The 20,477-nt window shown below is 44.5% G+C and overlaps 1 protein-coding gene across 3 annotated transcripts in view; it reads right to left on the bottom strand.

Annotated features, from left to right (window-relative positions):
* Positions 1–530: 530 nt before the first annotated feature.
* Positions 531–20,477, bottom strand: part of ZNF821 (zinc finger protein 821) — a 104,009-nt gene continuing 84,062 nt past the window's right edge. For all 3 annotated transcript variants that reach the window (XM_030204675.1, XM_030204677.1, XM_030204678.1), the window contains 3 exons: positions 13,240–13,344; positions 10,624–10,790; positions 531–2,329 (listed from right to left, as the gene is read on the bottom strand). In XM_030204675.1, the coding sequence (XP_030060535.1) occupies positions 1,678–2,329; positions 10,624–10,790; positions 13,240–13,344 (924 nt within the window). In that variant the 3' untranslated portion in view covers positions 531–1,677. The remainder of the gene's footprint in view (positions 2,330–10,623; positions 10,791–13,239; positions 13,345–20,477) is intronic.

The following is a 20,477-nucleotide window of genomic DNA, read 5'->3' as shown; positions in this document are numbered from 1 at the left end:
TCAGCTAGCATATGAAGCATTGCATTGAACCCTGCTACAATTTTACTGTGAGCAGACAGTCTATTTGTTTTTGATAGCTGGTTACAGGTAATCTAGCAGTCCACTCATTATTTTTTTTAATTTTAGAGTCCTGAGCGTTTTTAATTTATTTATTATTTGTGAATTGTTTTAATTATGCATAGTGATTTGGAATCCACCTATATTTGAAGGCAAAACAGGACACAAATTGTTTAAATAAACAAAATAAATAACAATGAAGTTAATCTGTGTTAACATTACTATGGGTTGCAGACTTGCCCTCTAAATTAATTGGGCTGCTATTTTATTGCAATTTGATGAATGGTGTCATAGAAATCCTACAATAAATAAGTTACCTAACATTTATCATTTGGGCTTTTTCCAAAGCATATTAATCAAGCAGGGAAAAAAAAGGTTATTATAACAGAGAAAGCCTTCCAATTCAGGAAGCAAGAGAGGGATTTCCTGTCATCCCCATTTCAGAAATACACATAATAGAAAGTAGCTTCCAGAAATGTCAACACATTGAATTAGTTTATTATTTCCATTTTTGTGGGTTCTGGAATGTTCTGTACTCAGCGCACACACATTTGGATCTTAGTAACGTCCTTTGGATTAAAAAGAAAAGGAAGCACCTGTAAATTGCAAGCAATAGAGCACAAATGGCCTTAACTGTTAATCAGAGTCCTCTGCATCTTTAATTCAAGCACTAACAAATGTCAAGGAACATTGCCCCATCTCAGAAAACATTGCACTTTTGAAGTCTGAATCTCAGCATTGTCTCCTTGATCTTTATATTCCGTGCTCCCTACCAACCCAATGCAGTGAAAAGTGCCCTGTTTGTGCTACACTGGCCATCACAGTAACATACAGTATAGAATCAAGCAGAATATAGCAAGGTCATTGCTACGAGTGTCTCCTGCAAGCCTCTTACTGATCTGAGAAAATGGCATTCGGCTGCATTCCTTGCTCAACTTCATGAATCAGGCAACTGGCTAGGTCCTGAATTAAACCATCACAGCTGCTAGTATAGGGCTAGCCTTTAACCTATGCAAGATTTATGGTTTATGTGAATGGGTGGCAAACAGTAGATCTGAATTCAAACAGATTACACAATTTTGCAACGTATATCAATCACCACCTATTTAACATAATAATCAGGGATGTCATCCTAGTTTAGTGCATTTCTTGATCCTGACAGCTAGAAAATGGAAGCTTCTGGCAGACTTTGGATCTCTCAACGCAAATACTCCTTGTTTCGTATCCACTGTCTCTAAACTCTCTGTGCTAGATGCTAGGTTACATGGACATTTGGTCTAACCCAGTTTGTTAAGTACTCTCTCCAAAGAGTTTCATCAACACTACCCTCTTCAAGAGACAGTAATTTTGTTAAATTAGTAACAAGCAAATCATCTTCAAGGAGCAGAAGTGTCTTCTAATTTGCCTCCAAGTTATATTTCATTGACCAACCTTACATTAAAGGGACAACTCTACAGTCCAGTGTTCCAGTAGCACTTGCTAGGCATCATTTTGGTGATGTAGTCTTTGGGGATAGGGACAAAAAGAGAACTTCAATCCAGCACCACAACTGTTCAAGAAAACACTAGCAGCTGCTCTCTTTTTAACCTCCTGTGTGGCTCCAGGGGGAAGCATTGTATATCACTGTAGCATACTGTTTGCCTGCTCTTCAAAAGCCATCTTGTTCAGCAGCTGGGTGTCTAGGTCAGTGCCACCAACTGGAAGTTGGAAGAAATTCATCTCTGCTGCTAAAGCTGCCATGGCAGCAGAGTCCTGTCCAAATTGTGCATGCAACATCATGTCCATTTTCTCCAGTCGCCGTTTCAGTCTCTTGGCCTCACGTTCTCGGATAAGTCGGGCTTGTCGTTTCTCTGGGGTCTCATTAGCACGTTTCACCCTCATAGCTTCTCTGTCCCGTTGGAGGCGCCTTGAACGTTGTTCATCTGTCTCTTGCATCCGCTGTAGGCGTTTTGCTTCCCTGTCCCGTAGGCGTCTCAACTCCCTCTCCTCTGCACTCTCGCTGTCCCGCCGGCTTTTCTTAGCTGTTCGTTCTCTTTCCAACCGCTGCAACCTGACCTCCAGAGGCTCATTCTGCCGACGGATGGCCCATTTGCGCACAGTAGATGTCTGTACCTCCAAAAGCTTCCTATAGGCAGCACAGTTATTACACACCAGTAAGATACCAGCAGGATAGACAGCGCTAAGGTCCGCTTGTTTTGTGTCAGTGCTGGAGGAACTTTCGCTGTTATTTTGGTTCCAAGTCTCTGGGTTAAGAACTTCAGGGAGCTTCTCACTATGATTAGAAAACAACAATAATAATATACACATAATAAACCACAATTTACACAATTAAATGTATGTTTCATCTTAATGCATGTGTATGCAATATGTGAGAGAGAAAGCCCAAGCGATGCACATGAGTGGGGAAGTTCTTTAACAGGTGTCTATAGAAATTTCTATCAAAATGCCTATTTTGTAAAAGCAACATAAGTTCCTACATGTCTGTATAAATTAGGCTCCTACAATGGTCTCACACAAATTTACACCCAGTTTGAGGCAGATGCATATATGTACATGTACTCAAAGGGGTACATTCAGCAAGTGGTCCCTCCTTTTAAGTGATGGCCTAATTCTATAATGAAATCCGGGTGCCCAGATTCCGTTATAGAAGCCTAGCGCCAACTGGGGGCACCTAAATGGGGCAAGGGCACACGTAACTTACAGTGTTCTGTAAATGCCAAGCTTAAGTGGCAACAGGGCCTATTTGAATGCCCCTTGCCACTTATCACATCCTTATAGAATAGTCTTACCTGCTTTGCTGAATGTGCGAAAAGAATGCATTTACATCACAACTCTGTGCTTATTCCACTCAAACTAGAATCCCAGGAATGCCTACATGCTCATCAATTAATTTTTACCCCTCTGCAGGTTTGAAAGAGCCATTTTCTGCATTTTAAACATGCTGTTTGGGCCCAATTTTATAACGGGTGCCTATGTACAGTGGTGGAAATAAGTATTTGATCCCTTGCTGATTTTGTAAGTTTGCCCACTGACAAAGACATGAGCAGCCCATAATTGAAGGGTAGGTTATTGGTAACAGTGAGAGATAGCACATCACAAATTAAATCCGGAAAATCACATTGTGGAAAGTATATGAATTTATTTGCATTCTGCAGAGGGAAATAAGTATTTAATCCCTCTGGCAAACAAGACCTAATACTTGGTGGCAAAACCCTTGTTGGCAAGCACAGCGGTCAGACGTCTTCTGTAGTTGATGATGAGGTTTGCACACATGTCAGGAGGAATTTTGGTCCACTCCTCTTTGCAGATCATCTCTAAATCATTAAGAGTTCTGGGCTGTCGCTTGGCAACTCGCAGCTTCAGCTCCCTCCATAAGTTTTCAATGGGATTAAGGTCTGGTGACTGGCTAGGCCACTCCATGACCCTAATGTGCTTCTTCCTGAGCCACTCCTTTGTTGCCTTGGCTGTATATTTTGGGTCATTGTCGTGCTGGAAGACCCAGCCACGACCCATTTTTAAGGCCCTGGCGGAGGGAAGGAGGTTGTCACTCAGAATTGTACGGTACATGGCCCCATCCATTCTCCCATTGATGCGGTGAAGTAGTCCTGTGCCCTTAGCAGAGAAACACCCCCAAAACATAACATTTCCACCTCCATGCTTGACAGTGGGGACGGTGTTCTTTGGGTCATAGGCAGCATTTCTCTTCCTCCAAACACGGCGAGTTGAGTTCATGCCAAAGAGCTCAATTTTTGTCTCATCTGACCACAGCACCTTCTCCCAATCACTCTCGGCATCATCCAGGTGTTCACTGGCAAACTTCAGACGGGCCGTCACATGTGCCTTCCGGAGCAGGGGGACCTTGCGGGCACTGCAGGATTGCAATCCGTTATGTCGTAATGTGTTACCAATGGTTTTCGTGGTGACAGTGGTCCCAGCTGCCTTGAGATCATTGACAAGTTCCCCCCTTGTAGTTGTAGGCTGATTTCTAACCTTCCTCATGATCAAGGATACCCCACGAGGTGAGATTTTGCGTGGAGCCCCAGATCTTTGTCGATTGACAGTCATTTTGTACTTCTTCCATTTTCTTACTATGGCACCAACAGTTGTCTCCTTCTCGCCCAGCGTCTTACTGATGGTTTTGTAGCCCATTCCAGCCTTGTGCAGGTGTATGATCTTGTCCCTGACATCCTTAGACAGCTCCTTGCTCTTGGCCATTTTGTAGAGGTTAGAGTCTGACTGATTCACTGAGTCTGTGGACAGGTGTCTTTCATACAGGTGACCATTGCCGACAGCTGTCTGTCATGCAGGTAACGAGTTGATTTGGAGCATCTACCTGGTCTGTAGGGGCCAGATCTCTTACTGGTTGGTGGGGGATCAAATACTTATTTCCCTCTGCAGAATGCAAAGAAATTCATATACTTTCCACAATGTGATTTTCCGGATTTAATTTGTGATGTGCTATCTCTCACTGTTACCAATAACCTACCCTTCAATTATGGGCTGCTCATGTCTTTGTCAGTGGGCAAACTTACAAAATCAGCAAGGGATCAAATACTTATTTCCACCACTGTAAGTAGTCCAAAAATGCACCAAATTTATAAAGGCAACAAAGGAACCTAAATAAATAAATAAACAAACCTATTTGCCTTTACAAATTAAGCTCCCAGAACCAGCCCCAGTACAGAGCAAATACTGATGCACACATTATAAACCTGCTTTACAATATACAATCATACACTCAACTCCATCCCTGCTCCTCCCAAACTATGCCTCTGGAATACGTGAACGTATACAGCTGTACAGTTTATGTAAAACAAGCTTTACAAGTAAAAACAAATTAGAAAATTACCCCATTTGTAGAAAATGCTTTATAAAATTGCACCCACTGCATATGAAGAACATGTTCAGATAATAACAGCAAAGCACACACAAAAAATTACCATCCATTAAATGCTTCAGTTTTGTTATATGTTCACTTCTTGAGTAAAAAAAACAAACTCATCATTAATAACTGAGCTACTTACCTGTAGCAGATGTTCTCCAAGGACAACAGACTACAAATCTCAAACATGAGTGACGGTATCTGACAAAGTCCACCACAGGAACTCTAACCTCAGACTGATAATCTGTACATGTGTGTCATTTCCTGCCTGCTGCTGTCACATGGATCCATGCTAGCCCATCTTCAGAATACAACTCCTTGGGGAGGCAGGAGAATATGCTGTCCTCAAAGAACAACCAGGATAATGAATTCATCACAACATGAGATTCCCTAACTATAGGCTGCCTTCAACAGAAAACAGAGATAACGTGCATAGATGTGTTGCAATAGAGAGATACCAATTGTTTTTGGTGGCAAAAATCCTGTTGCTGAAAGAAATTTGAAAGAGGGGATGGAGTTGGATTCTAATACCCAAATAGACTCTGGAGGACTGTCTGGCCAAGCCTAGATTTTTTTTAGATAGGTGGAATATTTATTTATTTATTGCATTTGTATCCCACATTTTCCCACCTATTTGCAGGCTCAATGTGGCTTACAGAGTCCTGTTATGGCATTGTCATTCCAGGATATCAGATACAATTAGCGATGCAAAAAGTTTAAGGAGGAAAAAAGAGAAGATTTGAGCATATAAATGTAGAAGGAAGACTTTCATGACTGGGGTGGATTGGTGAGGTGATCTAGTTAGGTTATGGGTTCTCTTTGTAGGCCTTGTTTAAGAGATACATCTTCAGAGATTTATGAAAGATATTTCGTCAATTGTTTTCAAGGCAGAAGGTAATACATAAACCTACTGTTGCATTGGGAGTTTTGTTCTAGACAATAGTGTGATGTGAATGTGTGGACAGATGTTCAGTTGCAGCTCAGCAAATCTCTTCCATAGAGCCGATCTGACGTGGGCTATTTACACCACCATAGCTCTAACATTATGAGCTGCGACATGACCCTCAAGAGTCAAGCTTAACTGGGAATAAAGAAAGAAACGACAGGTCTTGGCGATCTGCTGGATATGAGCAGAGAAGGAGAGAGAAGAGTCAAAGATGACCCCAAGGTTTCGAGCTGAGGAGACGGGGAGAATGAGAGAGCCATCAACAGAAATAGAAAACAGTGGAAGTGGGGAGGTGGGTTTGGGGGGGAAAATGAGAAGCTCGGTTTTGGTCATGTTTAATTTCAGGTGGCGTTGAGACATCCAGACAGCAATGTGAGACAAGCACGCTGAAACTTTGGTTTGGATGCAAAGTGAGATATCAGGGGTAGAAAGGTAGATTTGGGAGTCATCAGCATAGAGTTATCATATATCGTGAGCCCTTTTATAGATGTGGGTGTCATTTCATAATGTTCACGTGTTGGATTCCTTTAACGGTTCTTTCTTTCCCTTTCCTCTTCTCCCCAGACAAAAAAACCATTGGTACTGTTAGAATTAATATGATATGGTTCTTCACCTAAGTGAGTTGACTGTAAATTAGGGGAACTACTTGCAATACTCCATATGGGCAGAGTGAGTCTGTGCCTGCCCTGGCTCAGTGGAACCATGTCCACACCCTGAAGGGTGCTGAGGTACAGCTCTAATCTCAGACTCTGGGGAAGCTTCCTCCCCCGATATAGAGAGCAGTACAGCACGGGTTGATGTCAACATCCATTGAGGTATCTGTGTCAAAGACCACTCCATAGGCAGACTTGAGGTCTCAGGAAAGAGTTGAGATTAAGCTGCAGCTAGCGCAAGCACCCTTGATGCCTGAGCAGTGTGCAGCTGAAACATCTACGCAGCTCCTCCATGAGAATGGCCCAGAACACTCATCGAGGGTAGGCAAAGGCTGTGGAGCTGGTTCAGAAACAGCCAGTGTCAAGCCAGAAATGGGAACCCGGCTGCCTGAAGACTGGCGCACCGGCACCTCCACCACAGAGGGGGAGCTATCCTCTCGGTGCCGGCATTTCTTGGGTATTGGCAATGACAATGCCCCAGTGCTTCCAGCACTGTGCTTCGAAGGGGACTGATACTTGTACTTCTTGGGCTTCCCTTGATGCTCAGCATCGCAGTTCCTTGGCGCTAATGAGGACAACATTGAACTTGTATGCGTTCTTGGTGTCTTGTCGGATGCCTGACTGGTCCCAGGGCCCACTATCATTGCCCAATGTCGAGGGAGGTGGAGACCTCCTCAATGCCAGTGCACTTCCAGTGGTAGATGAAGTCTGGGCAGCTATCAAGTTTGATGCTTTCGGTGTCAATGTCCATGGACCAGCCTTCGAGGAGCCAAAATGTTTCTCCTGCTGGACCTGATGTTCCCTATGTGTCCTCAGCTGCATTTGTAAACAGAGAGAACAAGAATCAGGCTGGTGCTCCGGTCCAAGGAACCCAATGCACCAATTGAGCGGGTCCGTAGCAGAAATCACCCGATTACATTGGGTCATCTTTTTTTTTTTGTTACATTTGTACCCCGCACTTTCCCACTCATGGCAGGCTCAATGCGGCTTACATGGGGCAATGGAGGGTTAAGTGACTTGCCCAGAGTCACAAGGAGCTGCCTGTGCTTGATGTGGGAATCGAACTCAGTTCCTCAGGACCAAAGTCCACTACCCTAACCACTAGGCCACTCCTCCACTCTTTTGAAGCCACTGGGGGTCTTTCTAGACATAAAGAAAAGAATCGTGACCAAATTATATTCCTTAATCTTGAGTGTCAAAAAGGGACAAAGTTCAAATCTAGGTTGGTGCTCAGGACTAAAAAGCAGTGCAAAAAAGAAAAGCCAAACACCTAGTAAAATAAAGGGAAAAGTACCAAAAACAAAATATAAAAAAAAAAAAAAGAGAGAAATTAAGGAAAAACATACAAGGGAAGGAACTGAAAAAGTAACTGTTAATATACGCTGAAGAGAGACCAAGCAGGTGCGATCTCTCAGCTTCGTGGATAAAAACAGACTGAGGAACCTGCACTTGTGTGTCGGGCTAGAAGGCACTCGCGCATGTGCGGTGGGACACTGCTCGAATTTTTTACTCTCTGTATACACTAGGCAACATCCACACTGGGCTCTATCAGATGTCATCACTGGACGTGAGAATACTAATGGCCTGCTGCCTGTCCTTGCTTAGTGCACACACATTTCACAATTAATGAAGGATGCTCAATTGCGACCTGGGCTATGCCAATATAAGCTGCTTTAGACACATTAGTGCCTAACACAGTTTAGTGAAAGAGCTCCTAAGAGTTTTGACCTCTAAATACTTCAACAGTCAAACTACTTAGGCTGGAGGAGGCAGCAGGCCTAGAAATGGTAGATGAACAACTTTTTGTTATGTAATTTTTACTTACTATTCACTGTACCAAATATGTAACTTTCTCTTATTTGTTTGCTGTTTCCCTCTCTTTCTTGCTCTGTATTCTCCTTCTCTGCGCATATCCAGCAGATAGCCAAGACCTGTCGCTTCTTCCTCTATAACATCAGCAAAATTCGCCCCTTCCTCTCTGAGCACACCACCCGAACTCTCATTCACTCTCTCATTACCTCTCGCCTTGACTACTGCAACCTACTCCTCACTGACCTCCCTCTTACCCATCTATCCCACCTTCAATCCGTTCAGAACTCTGCTGCCCGTCTTATCTTCCGCCTAGACCGATATGCTCATATCACCCCTCTCCTCAAGTCACTTCACTGGCTTCCGATCAGGTACCGCATACAGTTCAAGCTTCTCCTACTCACCTACAAATGCACTCGATCTACAGCCCCTCCCTACCCTCATCTCCCCTTACATTCCTACTCATAACCTCCGTTCTCAAGACAAATCCCTCCTGTCAGTACCCTTCTCCACCACCGCCAACTCCAGGCTCCGCCCTTTCTGCCTCGCCTCACCCCATGCCTGGAATAAAGTCCCTGAGCCCATACGCCAGGCCCCCTCCCTGCCCATCTTCAAAGCCTTGCTCAAAGCCCACCTCTTCAATGTCGCTTTCGGCACCTAACCATTATACCTCTAATTCAGGAAATCTAGACTGCCCCTACTTGACATTTCGCCCATTAGATTGTAAGCTCCTTGGAGCAGGGACTGTCCTTTTTTGTTAATCTGTACAGCGCTGCGTAACCCTAGTAGCGCTCTAGAAATGTTAAGTAGTAGTAGTAGTATTTTTTATTTAGTATTGTTAATAATTGATGATTGCAAACTGCTTATATGCATTTATTGATGAGGGGTGAAAAGGGGAAGGGAAATGAGGCTTGATATACTGCCTTTCTGTGGTATTTTGCAACTACATTCAAAGCAGTTTACATGGTATATACAGGTACTTATTTGTACCTGGGGTGATGGAGGGTTAAGTGACTTACCCAGTGTCACAAGGAGCGGCAGTGGGAATTGAACCCAGTTCCCCAGGATCAAAATCTAGGCTACTCCTCCATTGCAGTTTTCAAGTACTGAATAATTCTGAAACTTGAGTGATTGAGTTGAAGAAATTTAATTTCTGTCTGTCCCTTCTCCCAAGATTGTTCCTGCACTATTCCCTACAACAAGCCTCACAAATTTTCATTAAATCTAGGAGCCGGCCCAAAAACTTAGGAGCTAGCTTCCCCACCTTTCAACATTGTCTCCAGTGAAGTTTGGGGGGGGGGGGGGGGGTTGGAATCCCCTCCCAGATTAGCAGTATCAACTTTAGAAGGTTTTTACTCCCTCCCTTCCTTATTTTTTGTTTGTGTTCCAACAAACTTTAATAAATCAGTTCCTTAAGGTGCCTCTGCTAATCATTGCAGAAGTCAACAGCTTCCCTTTCCAAAGCAGAACCCCCCTAGTCTAGATAGATGAAGCAAAGAGCAATTGCCTTTGTTTCACCTATAGGCTGGGTCCCTATCAGCTCTTCTATGATACCAGCTCTCCCAGCCTGTCTGTCTGTCTGTCTCTTTCTCTTCCTTGCCCCACAGCCTTCACCAAGTCAGTCTCTCTCATTTCCCTCCCCACAGCCTTCACCCAGCCTCTCTCATGCCCCCCTCCAGCCTTCACGAAGCCTCTCTCATGCCCTCCTCCAGTCTTCACCCAGTCTCTCTCATGGCCTCCTCCAGCCTTCACCCAGTCTGTCTCTCTCATTCTCCGCCCCCCCCCCCCCTCCCCAGCCTTTACCTGTTTCTCTCTTGGCTCTCTGTCTTACAGCAGCCACCAGCTCTTTTGGCTTGGAACAGATCAGGCTCTCCATATGCTTGAGTCATGGTGCAGGACGTTCAGTTCTGCGGTTTCAAGTCCCCTGGGGCTCAAGTATATGGAAAGCCTGATCACTGTACTGAGCCGAGAGAAGCAGTTTGAGGTAGCTCTGCAAAAGAAGAGCTACAATATCTTTCTGCTGAAATCTCTGGTACCCGGGTGCAATTTCTAGGTGCCATGGTGACCTGGTGCCCGAGAGTTGTTGAGTCAGAATGGCTGAAGTTTACTACCTTTTTCGATGCTCATCAAGTACCTTCTCTTATTTCAGACTTTTATAAATGGAGGTTGTTTATTTCCCTCCTTAAATTCCTGTTTGTATGCTTGCAGTACGTTTTTCACCTTCTTCTACTAATGAGCTCCTTCCTCAGTCACATGTGAAGGTGCTATGGGCTCACCTGTTGAAGGTAGCATGGCTGGTGAAATGAGCTCCACACACAGCACAATTTGACATCTGGTCTTGAGAGTGGATCAGGAGATGTCGGCCCAAGGATCCAGGGGAGCTGAGGGCCCGTCCACACACTGGACACATGTATCTCTTAGAACTCATGACTGCAGCTGTGTGCTGAAAAACATATCCAAGATATCAGCATATCAAACACAGGAATTCAAGCAATATTCTGTAAAATCCATTACAGTCTCACTCCTTGATACCAACCATCGCATTCTTAGGCTATTTGCATGTCTTATCCTCAATCTTCAAATGTCTATTTCTAATAAAGATAAAAAGGGTTCCTGCTGCTCAGAGAGATCGGAGGGCACAAGGAACACTGCTCCCCCTCTGATCTGCATCTGATGATCATTTAAGTATTCTAACTTTTAGAGGACTGGATTTATTTATTGACAGTTTCTTGTACAGATAAATCACAATGTGTAAGTTTAGTATGTCCCTATGCTAGGGTTGTCAGACTCATTTTAATGTCAGGCCAAGTGAACCGACTGGGAAAGGTTCCTCCCTGGATGTTGTGGCCAACCGGGCAGGGTTACATTTGCATACTCTATAAACATATATCATTTGAATACATATAAATACATATTTCAATAAAATAAATCTTGCTATCTCAGACTGTAGATATTCATAGAAACAGAGAAAGTCCATCAGGCTTATTTTCGAAAGAGAAGGATGCCCATCTTTCGACACAAATCGGAAGATGGGCGTCCTTTTCACAAGGTTGTCCAAATCGGTATAATCGAAAGCCGAGTTTGGACGTCCCCAACTGCTTTCCATCGCAGGGATGGCCAAAGTTCAAGGGGGTGTATCGGCGATGTAGCGAAGGCGGGACTTGGGGGTGCCTAACATATGGATGGCCTCAACCCACCTCGGTGGTCAATTATTCACATTTTCATATCTCATTACTGTCTGGACAGTGCTCAAAAAGCCAGTGTATTTGACCAAGCAGAATCTCTAAAAATTTTTAAAGTAATAGCCAAGTTCTCTGATCTCCTGTTCAGATTGCCCTAATGTTTCAATAACAGAGGGGAAACAGGAAACCTCTCAGCTATGGAATTCCCCACTTGTGTGGCAGATTTCACCCTTCTTGTCTAGAGAGAAAATGAATAGTTTCTTACATGTACATAAGTACATAAGTACATAAGTAGTGCCATACTGGGAAAGACCAAAGGTCCATCTAGCCCAGCATCCTGTCACCGACAGTGGCCAATCCAGGTCAAGGGCACCTGGCACGCTCCCCAAACGTAAAAACATTCCAGACAAGTTATACCTAAAAATGCGGAATTTTTCCAAGTCCATTTAATAGCGGTCTATGGACTTGTCCTTTAGGAATCTATCTAACCCCTTTTTAAACTCCGTCAAGCTAACCGCCCGTACCACGTTCTCCGGCAACGAATGTTTTAAGACATTAGGAAAGATCAGACACATATACCCACCCAACTGCCCAGGGTTGACTTCCATGGTATAGCTTAGACCAGTGGTTCCCAAACCTGGTCCTGCAGGCACCCCAGCCAGTCATGAGAGAGATTTGCATGCACTGCCTCCACTGCATGCAAATTTATCTGATGAATACTCATTGTGGATATACTGAAAATCTGACTGGCTGGGGTGCCTGCAGGACCAGGTTTTGGGAACCACTGCCTTAGACTGAGGGGACATGCTAGGCAGCAGCTGTTAAGGAAGCCCCCCCCCCCCCCCCCCCCCACACACACACAGAAAACACCTCTAGGTTTTTCTGAGCTCTTTGAGAACCAGTGTCAGTTTTGCTGGATGACATCATCCACCACTTGCCTGTCTGAAATATCCTGATGTCTCTATAGATAGTAAAGTAACCTTGTTACTGGTAAGCAAATACATTTTATTAACTTGGGAAAATAAACGTGCAGATATTGGTGTCTGCTTTTTTTGTGCAAGAGTTTTCAGGACATGGTCTTGAACGGTCAAAAACTGTGCATGTTGTTCAGTCCCCTACACTTTTCCTACCCCAGGATCACGTGCGCTGGCCATGGTTAAATGATATGCACATTTTTAGCTGCAAAAATATTGGTCATTTTTTAAAATCACTAATTTCTGTAGAAAAGGGCTTGGACTGTTGCTCCCAGTGTGTAATGGAACTAACTATATACAGGTCATAATGAAAGGGAGGACTGTGAATACTTATATCTGCAGTTATAGAGACTTTCAACATCTGCAAAGGGTTTTGGACAGTAAGGCACCACATATATTTATTTATTTAGTTTTGTTACATTTGTACCCCGCACTTCCCCACTCATGGCAGGCTCAATGCGGCTTACATGGGGCAATGGAGGGTTAAGTGACTTGCCCAGAGTCACAAGGAGCTGCCTGTGCTTGAAGTGGGAATCAAACTCAGTTCCTCAGTTCCCCAGGACCAAAGTCCACCACCCTAACCACTAGGCCACTCCTCCACTCCTAGAATGTTTAAATGACACCAGAAACAATGCTGTAATACACTTCAATCTGTTTGTGAACATACTGAGAATAAAAACAAGTATGTGATTTCATTTATATTCATCTCTGCTCTTAGTCACACACATATTCATACCTGGTATACATGAGTGATGAGCTGCTCGCGGCTAAAGCAGTCCAGGTGACAGAGTGAGCACTGGTAAATCCCCGCCAAAACATGAACATTAAAACCATCAATCACCTAAAAATACAAGCAGCAAAACAGATCTCTTATTTTAAATCTCTGCAAGCAATCCTGACCACCCAATGTTCCCTAAGCTGAATAATTTGGCCTCCTATGTACTCCTACTCAAACCAGCAAACAAAAACATATTTCAGCAAAACTACAACCAGCCAGTACTGCAGTCATTACGGAGTGTCATACTGATTTGTAGTCTTTACTTCATTGCTATATCCCAGATCCTGCTCTATGATCAGCAGACGCATGTGTGTTAATTTGTCCAGCATTAAGTGATCCTAAGAAGACCACACATTTATGCATCTTTTCAGTAGCTGAGACTGAAAGCTGGAATCATTTGTCCCTAGAGTTATTGCAGGATATTCTTAAAAGTTTCAGAAGAAATTAAAAACTTTTTCATTTACACAGGCATGTCCTGAGATGAGTTAAAATAAGTAAGTTTTATAGTTTTGATTGTTATTATTTTTGTCTTGTATGTTATTATTAATAGTCTATGTTCTATATGAATTGCAGAAGAAGAGTGTGGATCAGTGGGTTATAAATACCTAATAGAATAAATTGTACCGTCAGCGTTCCATGGCTGTCTGGCTGTCTGGGTTCATAACATCCTGACGTCAGCAAGCCTCCAGCGTTTCATTCCCTCTCACTGTGCCACCTTCGCGTAAAGACAAAATGATGTCAGAGGGCGGAACAGTGAGAGGGAAGGGAACGCTGGAGGCGAGCTGACGTCAGGATGTTACGAACGCAAGCAAGACAAGTGAAGGCAACGGAACGCTGGACATGGAGGGCAGGGCAGAGGAGAATCGACATGGCTGGGATGGGAAGAGAAGAGAGGAGAGAATCATGGGACACGGATGGGAGGGCAGGGTAGAGGACAATCACTGGACATGGAGGGGAGGCCAGAATCCTGGGATACGGAGGGGAGGGCAGGGCAGAGGAGAATCGCTGGACATGGAGGGGAGGCCAGAATCATGGGATACGGAGGGGAGGGCAGGGTAGAGGACAATCACTGGACATGGAGGGGAGGCCAGAATCCTGGGATACGGAGGGGAGAGCAGGGTAGAGGACAATCACTGGACATGGAGGGGAGGGCAGAGGAGAATCGCTGGACATGGAGGGGACGCCAGAATTGCGGGACACCAAGGGGAGGGCACGGCAGAGGAGAATCGCTGGACATGGAGGGGAGGCCAGAATTGTGGGACATCGAGGGGAGGGCAGGGCAGAGGAGGATCGCTTGAAATAGTAACATAGTAAAATAGTAGATGACGGCAGAAAAAGACCTGCATGGTCCATCCAGTCTGCCCAACAAGATAAACTCATATGTGTATACCTTACCTTGATTTGTACCTGCCTTTTTCAGGGCACAGACCGTACAAGTCTGCCCAGCAGTATTTCCTGCCTCCCAACCACCAGTCCCGCCTCCCATCACCGGCTCTGGCACAGACCGTATAAGTCTGCCCTCCGCTATCCTCACCTCCCAACCACCAACTTCTCTTCCCCCACCTGCTCCACCACCCAATTTTGGCTAAGCTTCTGAGGATCCATTCCTACTGCATAGGATTCCTTTATGCATATCCCACGCATGTTTGAATTCCGTTACCGTTTTCATCTCCACCACCTCCCGCGGGAGGGCATTCCAAGCATCCACCACCCTCTCCGTGAAAAAATACCTCCTGACATCTTTTTTGAGTCTGCCCCCCTTCAATCTCATTTCATGTCCTCTCGTTCTACCGCCTTCCCATCTCCGGAAAATATTTTTTTGCGGATTAATACCTTTCAAGTATTTGAACGTCTGTATCATATCACCCCTGTTCCTCCTTTCCTCCAGGGTATACATGTTCAGGTCAGCAAGTCTCTGCTCATACGTCTTGGAACACAAATCCCATACCATTCTCGTAGCTTTTCTTTGCACCGCTTCCATTTTTTTAACATCCTTCGCAAGGTACGGCCTCCAAAACTGAACACAATACTCCAGGTGGGGCCTCACCGACGACTTGTAAAGAGGCATCAACACTTCCTTTCTTCTGCTGATCACACCTCTCTCTATACAGCCTAGCAACCTTCTCACTACGGCCACCGCCTTGTCACACTGTTTCGTCGCCTTCAGATCCTCGGATACTATCACCCCAAGATCCCTCTCCCCCTCAGTACCTATCAGACTCTCCCCGCCTAACACATAAGTCTCTCGTGGGTTTCTACTCCCTAAATGCATCACTTTGCATTTCTTCGCATTGAATTTTAATTGCCAAACCTTAGACCATTCTTCTAGCTTCCTCAGATCCCTTTTCATGCTTTCCACTCCCTCCCGGGTGTCCACTCTGTTGCAAATCTTAGTATCATCCGCAAATAGGCAAACTTTACCTTCTAACCCTTCGGCAATGTCACTCACAAATATATTGAACAGAATCAGCCCCAGCACCGATCCCTGAGGCACTCCACTACTCACCTTTCCCTCCTCCGAGCGAACTCCATTTACCACCACCCTCTGGCGTCTGTCCGTCAACCAGTTCCTAATCCAGTTCACCACTTCGGGTCCTATCTTCAGCCCATCTAGTTTATTTAAGAGCCTCCTGTGGGGAACCGTGTCAAAAGCTTTGCTAAAATCTAAGTAGATTACGTCTATAGCACGTCGATGATTCAATTCTCCAGTTACCCAATCAAAGAATTAAATGAGATTCGTTTGGCACGATTTCCCTCTGGTAAAACCATGTTGTCTCGGATCTTGCAACTTATTGGCTTCCAGGAAATTCACTATCCTTTCCTTCAGCATCGCTTCCATTACTTTTCCAATAACCGAAGTGAGGCTTCCCGGCCTGTAGTTTCCAGCTTCTTCCCTATCACCACTTTTGTGAAGAGGGACCACCTCCGCCGTTCTCCAGTCCCTCAGAACCTCTCCCGTCTCCAAGGAAATGGAGGGGAGGCTAGAATCGTGGGACACAGAGGGGACGGTAGGGCACGAGAATCGCTGCACATGGAGGGGAGGTCAGAATCGCAGGATACGGAGGGGATGGGAGGGGAGGGAAGAATCGCTGGACATGGAGGGGAGGGCAGGGGAGAGAGGAGAAATCGCTTCGACAAGAGCCTTAAAAACATAATCACCATTACAAGATAGCCTTGCTAGCGCCCGTTTCATTTTTTTGAGAAACGGGCCTTTTTTACTAGTTTTTAAATAAAATAAATATCATAAGTATATAATCATTGCCATGCTGAGACAGACCAAGGGTCCATCGAGCCCAGCACCCTGTCACCAACAGCGGCCAAAAGAACATGCAATTTGTCCCGCCCATCCTAGAAATACTGTATTATTCCCTCGTCCATTCAATAACATTCTATGGCTTTTTCCTCCAGGAAGCCATCCAACCCTCTTTTGAAGTTCGCTAAGTTAACCGCCTTAACCACCTTTTCCGGCAGCAAATTCCAGAGTTTAACTACTCGTTGAGTGAAGAAAAATTTCCTCCGATTAGTTTTAAATTTACCACACTGCAGCTTCATCGCATGCCCTCTTGTCCTAGTATTTTTGGAAAGTGTAAACAGACGCTCCACATCGACCGGTTCCATTCCACTCATTATCTTATAGACCTCTATCATATCTCCCCTCAGCTGCCTTTTCTCCAGGCTGAACAGCCCCAACCTCTTCAGCCTATCCTGATAAGGAAGTCATCCCATCCCCTGTATCATCTTTGTCGCCCTTCTCTGCACCTTTTCCAATTCCGCTATGTCTTTTTTGAGGTGCGGCGACCAGAATTGAACACAATACTCGAGGTGCGGTCGCACCATGGAGCAATACAATGGCAGAATAATATCCTTATTTTTGTTTTCAATCCCTTTCCTAGCCGCAGCAGCACATTGAGCAGAAGTTTTCCACGTATCATCTACGACGACTCCTAGATCCCTTTCTCGGTCCGTGACTCCCAACGCTGAACCTTGCATGATGTAGTTATAGTTTGGGTTCCTCTTTCCCACGTGCATCACTTTGCACTTGTTCACATTAAACGTCATCTGCCATTTAGATGCCCAGTCTCCCAGTCTCGTAAGGTCCTCTTGTAATTTTTCATAATCCTCCCATGACTTAACGACTTTGAATAACTTTATGTCATCAGCAAATTTAATTACCTAACTAGTTACTCCAATCTCTAGGTCATTTATAAATATGTTAAAAAGCAGCGGTCCCAGCACAGACCTTTGGGGAACCCCACTAACTACCCTTCTCCATTTAACCCTGCTTTCTATCTTTTAACCAGTTTTTAATCCACAATAGAACACTACTTCCTATCCCATGACTCTCCAATTTCCTCTGGAGTCTTTCATGAGGTACTTTGTCAAATGCATTTTGAAAATCCAGATACACAATATCAACTGGCTCACCTTTATCCACATGTTTGTTCACCCCTTCAAAGAAATGTAGTAGATTAGTGAGGCAAGATTTCCCTTCACTAAATCCGTTGGCTTTGTCTTATTAATCCATGCTTTTGAATATACTCTGTAATTTTGTTCTTTATAATAGTCTCTACCAATTTGCCCGGCACTGACGTCAGGTTCACTGGTCTATAATTTTCCAGATCTCCTCTGGAACCTTTTTTAAAAACCGGCGTTACATTGGGGCTAATATGTTATATTTTCATTTGCATTTGTTTTGATTTGAATTTTATTTGTTTTTACTTTGATTATGTATGTGATACTATAATCTGCTTAGTTGTAGGTGGAATATACATTTTTAAATAAATGGAAAAGTCCATAGTTTGCTATTGAGACAGACATGGTAAGCTACTGCTTGCCCTGGGACTGGTAGCATGGAATATTGCAACTATTTGTGTTTCTGCTTGGTCACCGTTGGAAACAGGATACTGGGCTAGATGGACCACTGGTCTGACCCAGTATGGCTTTTCTTATGTTCTTATGCACATTCTATGCTGTTCTTTTGTTTTCCAGCTGCATGGCATAACTTGTGCATGGTACTCTCCATTTTAGAAACTTGCCTTTTTTCACGCATGTGTATATTTTCATATGGCATCTTGGCGCCAAACAAGCATTTAAATACTCATCACCTCAGTGCGTTGCTCCTTTAAGCTCTCGGTACTGTCCGATGCTTTCATTTTGTGATTTACTTTGAAATTTGGAGTGATTTCTCTACCAGGTATGCCTTCCTCACAGTATCTGTGATATTTCCACTATTTTCTGGCTCTTTTTGATTCATCACATGACCACTTTATATTTCTACCTATTGAGTCACAGCACTACATTCATGTTTGTCACTGTTTGCCATTTACGCTTCATATACATCTTATATTATTCACATCATCACACAGAACTTGCTCACTATCTATTTTCTCACATTTAATCACTATTTTCCCCTTTTTTTCTATAGCTCCACCACTATCTTATGTTTTCTTTGTTGCTAGTCTCCAATGTAGATTTCGCTAGTGTTCACTGAGCACTGCGATTTTTGCGACACATTTTTTTTGCTTTTATAATTTCTTTACCTACTGTTTCATGTTGGTATATTCTTTACACTATCAGGCTTATTTTCGAAAGAGAAGGGCACCAATCTTTCGATACAAATCGGGAGATGGGTGTCCTTCTTCCAGGGTCGCCCAAATCGGCATAATCGAAAGCCGATTTTGGGCGTCCCCAACTGCTTTCCGTCGCGGGGATGACCAAAGTTCCCGGGGGCGTGTCGGAAGCATAGCGAAGGCGGGACTGGGGCGTGCTTAACACATGGGCATCCTCGGCCGATAATGGAAAAAAGAAGGGCGTCCCTGACGAGCACTTGGTCAACTTTACTTGGTCCATTTTTTCTTGCAACCAAGGCACAAAAAAGTGGCCGAAATGACCAGATGACCACCGGAGAGAACCGGGGATGACCTCCTCTTACTCCCCAGTAGTCACTAACCCCCTCCCACCCTCAAAAGACATCTTTAAAAATGTTTTTTGCCAGCCTCAGACGTAATACTCAGGCCCATCACAGCAATATGCAGGTCCCTGGAGCAGTTTTAGTGGGTGCAGTGCACTTCATCAGGTGGACCCAGGCCCATCCCCCTCCCTACCTGTTACGTTTGTGGAGGAAACAGCGAGCCCTCCAAAACCCAGCAGAAACCACTGTACCCACATCTAGGTGCCCCCCTTCACCCATAAGGTCTATGGTAGTGGTGTACAGTTGTGGGTAGTGGGTTTTAGGGGGGGGGGTTGGGGGGACTAAGCAGACAAGGTAAGGGAGCTATGTTCCTGGCAGCATTTTATGAAATCTACTGCATTGCCCCCTAGGGTGCCCGGTTGGTGTCCTAGCGTATCAGGGGGACCAGTGCACTAGAAATGCTCCTTCCACGACCAAAGGGCTTGCATTTTGGTCGTTTCTTAGATGGGAGTCCTTGGTTTCCATTATCGCCGAAAATCAGAAACAACCATGTCTAGGGACGACCATCTCCAAGGATGACCTAAATTTCAAGATTTGGGCGTCCCTGACCATATTATCGAAACAAAAGATGGACGTCCATAATGTTTCGATAATATGGGTTTCCCCGCCCCTCCATCGGGACGTTTTGCGAGGACGTCCTCAACAAACTTTCAATTATGCCCCTCTATGGCAACTAGTTAATAATGCTTGCTTTTCTCTCTCTCTCTCTCTTTATTTTTTATTCCCCCCTTAATACTAAACTAGATCCTGCTTGCTTTTCCCTCTCTCTCTCTCTTTTTATTTCCCCTTAATACTAAACTAGAACCTGAAGTCCTGCTAGAGGCTACCTCTGTTAATGCTGTGGTACAAAGTTCAAGTTTTAAAAGTAAGGGGAAAAGACTATGGAGATTAGTTGATAAAATTTGCTTTTTTATATTTTTATTTTGCCTATCACTAACCTACAATTCCTCCTCTAAACCCCAATCTTTAAGGCAAGAGTGATATTCAAGATGGTATGCTTTCAGGGGCATTTTCGAAAGAGAAGGATGCCCATCTTCCAACACAAATCGGGAGATGTGCCTCCTTCTCTCAGAGTCGCCTAAATCGGCATAATCGAAAGCCGATTTTGGGCATCCTCAACTGCTTCCCGTCGTGGGGACGAGCAAAGTTCATGGGGGCATGTTGGCACCATAGCAAAGGCGGGACTGGGGCGTGATTAAGAGATGGGCGTCCTTGGCCGATAATG

Source organism: Microcaecilia unicolor, chromosome 5, assembly GCF_901765095.1.
Source record: "Microcaecilia unicolor chromosome 5, aMicUni1.1, whole genome shotgun sequence".
Classification (NCBI taxonomy): domain Eukaryota; kingdom Metazoa; phylum Chordata; class Amphibia; order Gymnophiona; family Siphonopidae; genus Microcaecilia; species Microcaecilia unicolor.
Note: the sequence above shows the minus strand (reverse complement) of the source record. Positions and strands in the feature narration are given on the sequence as shown.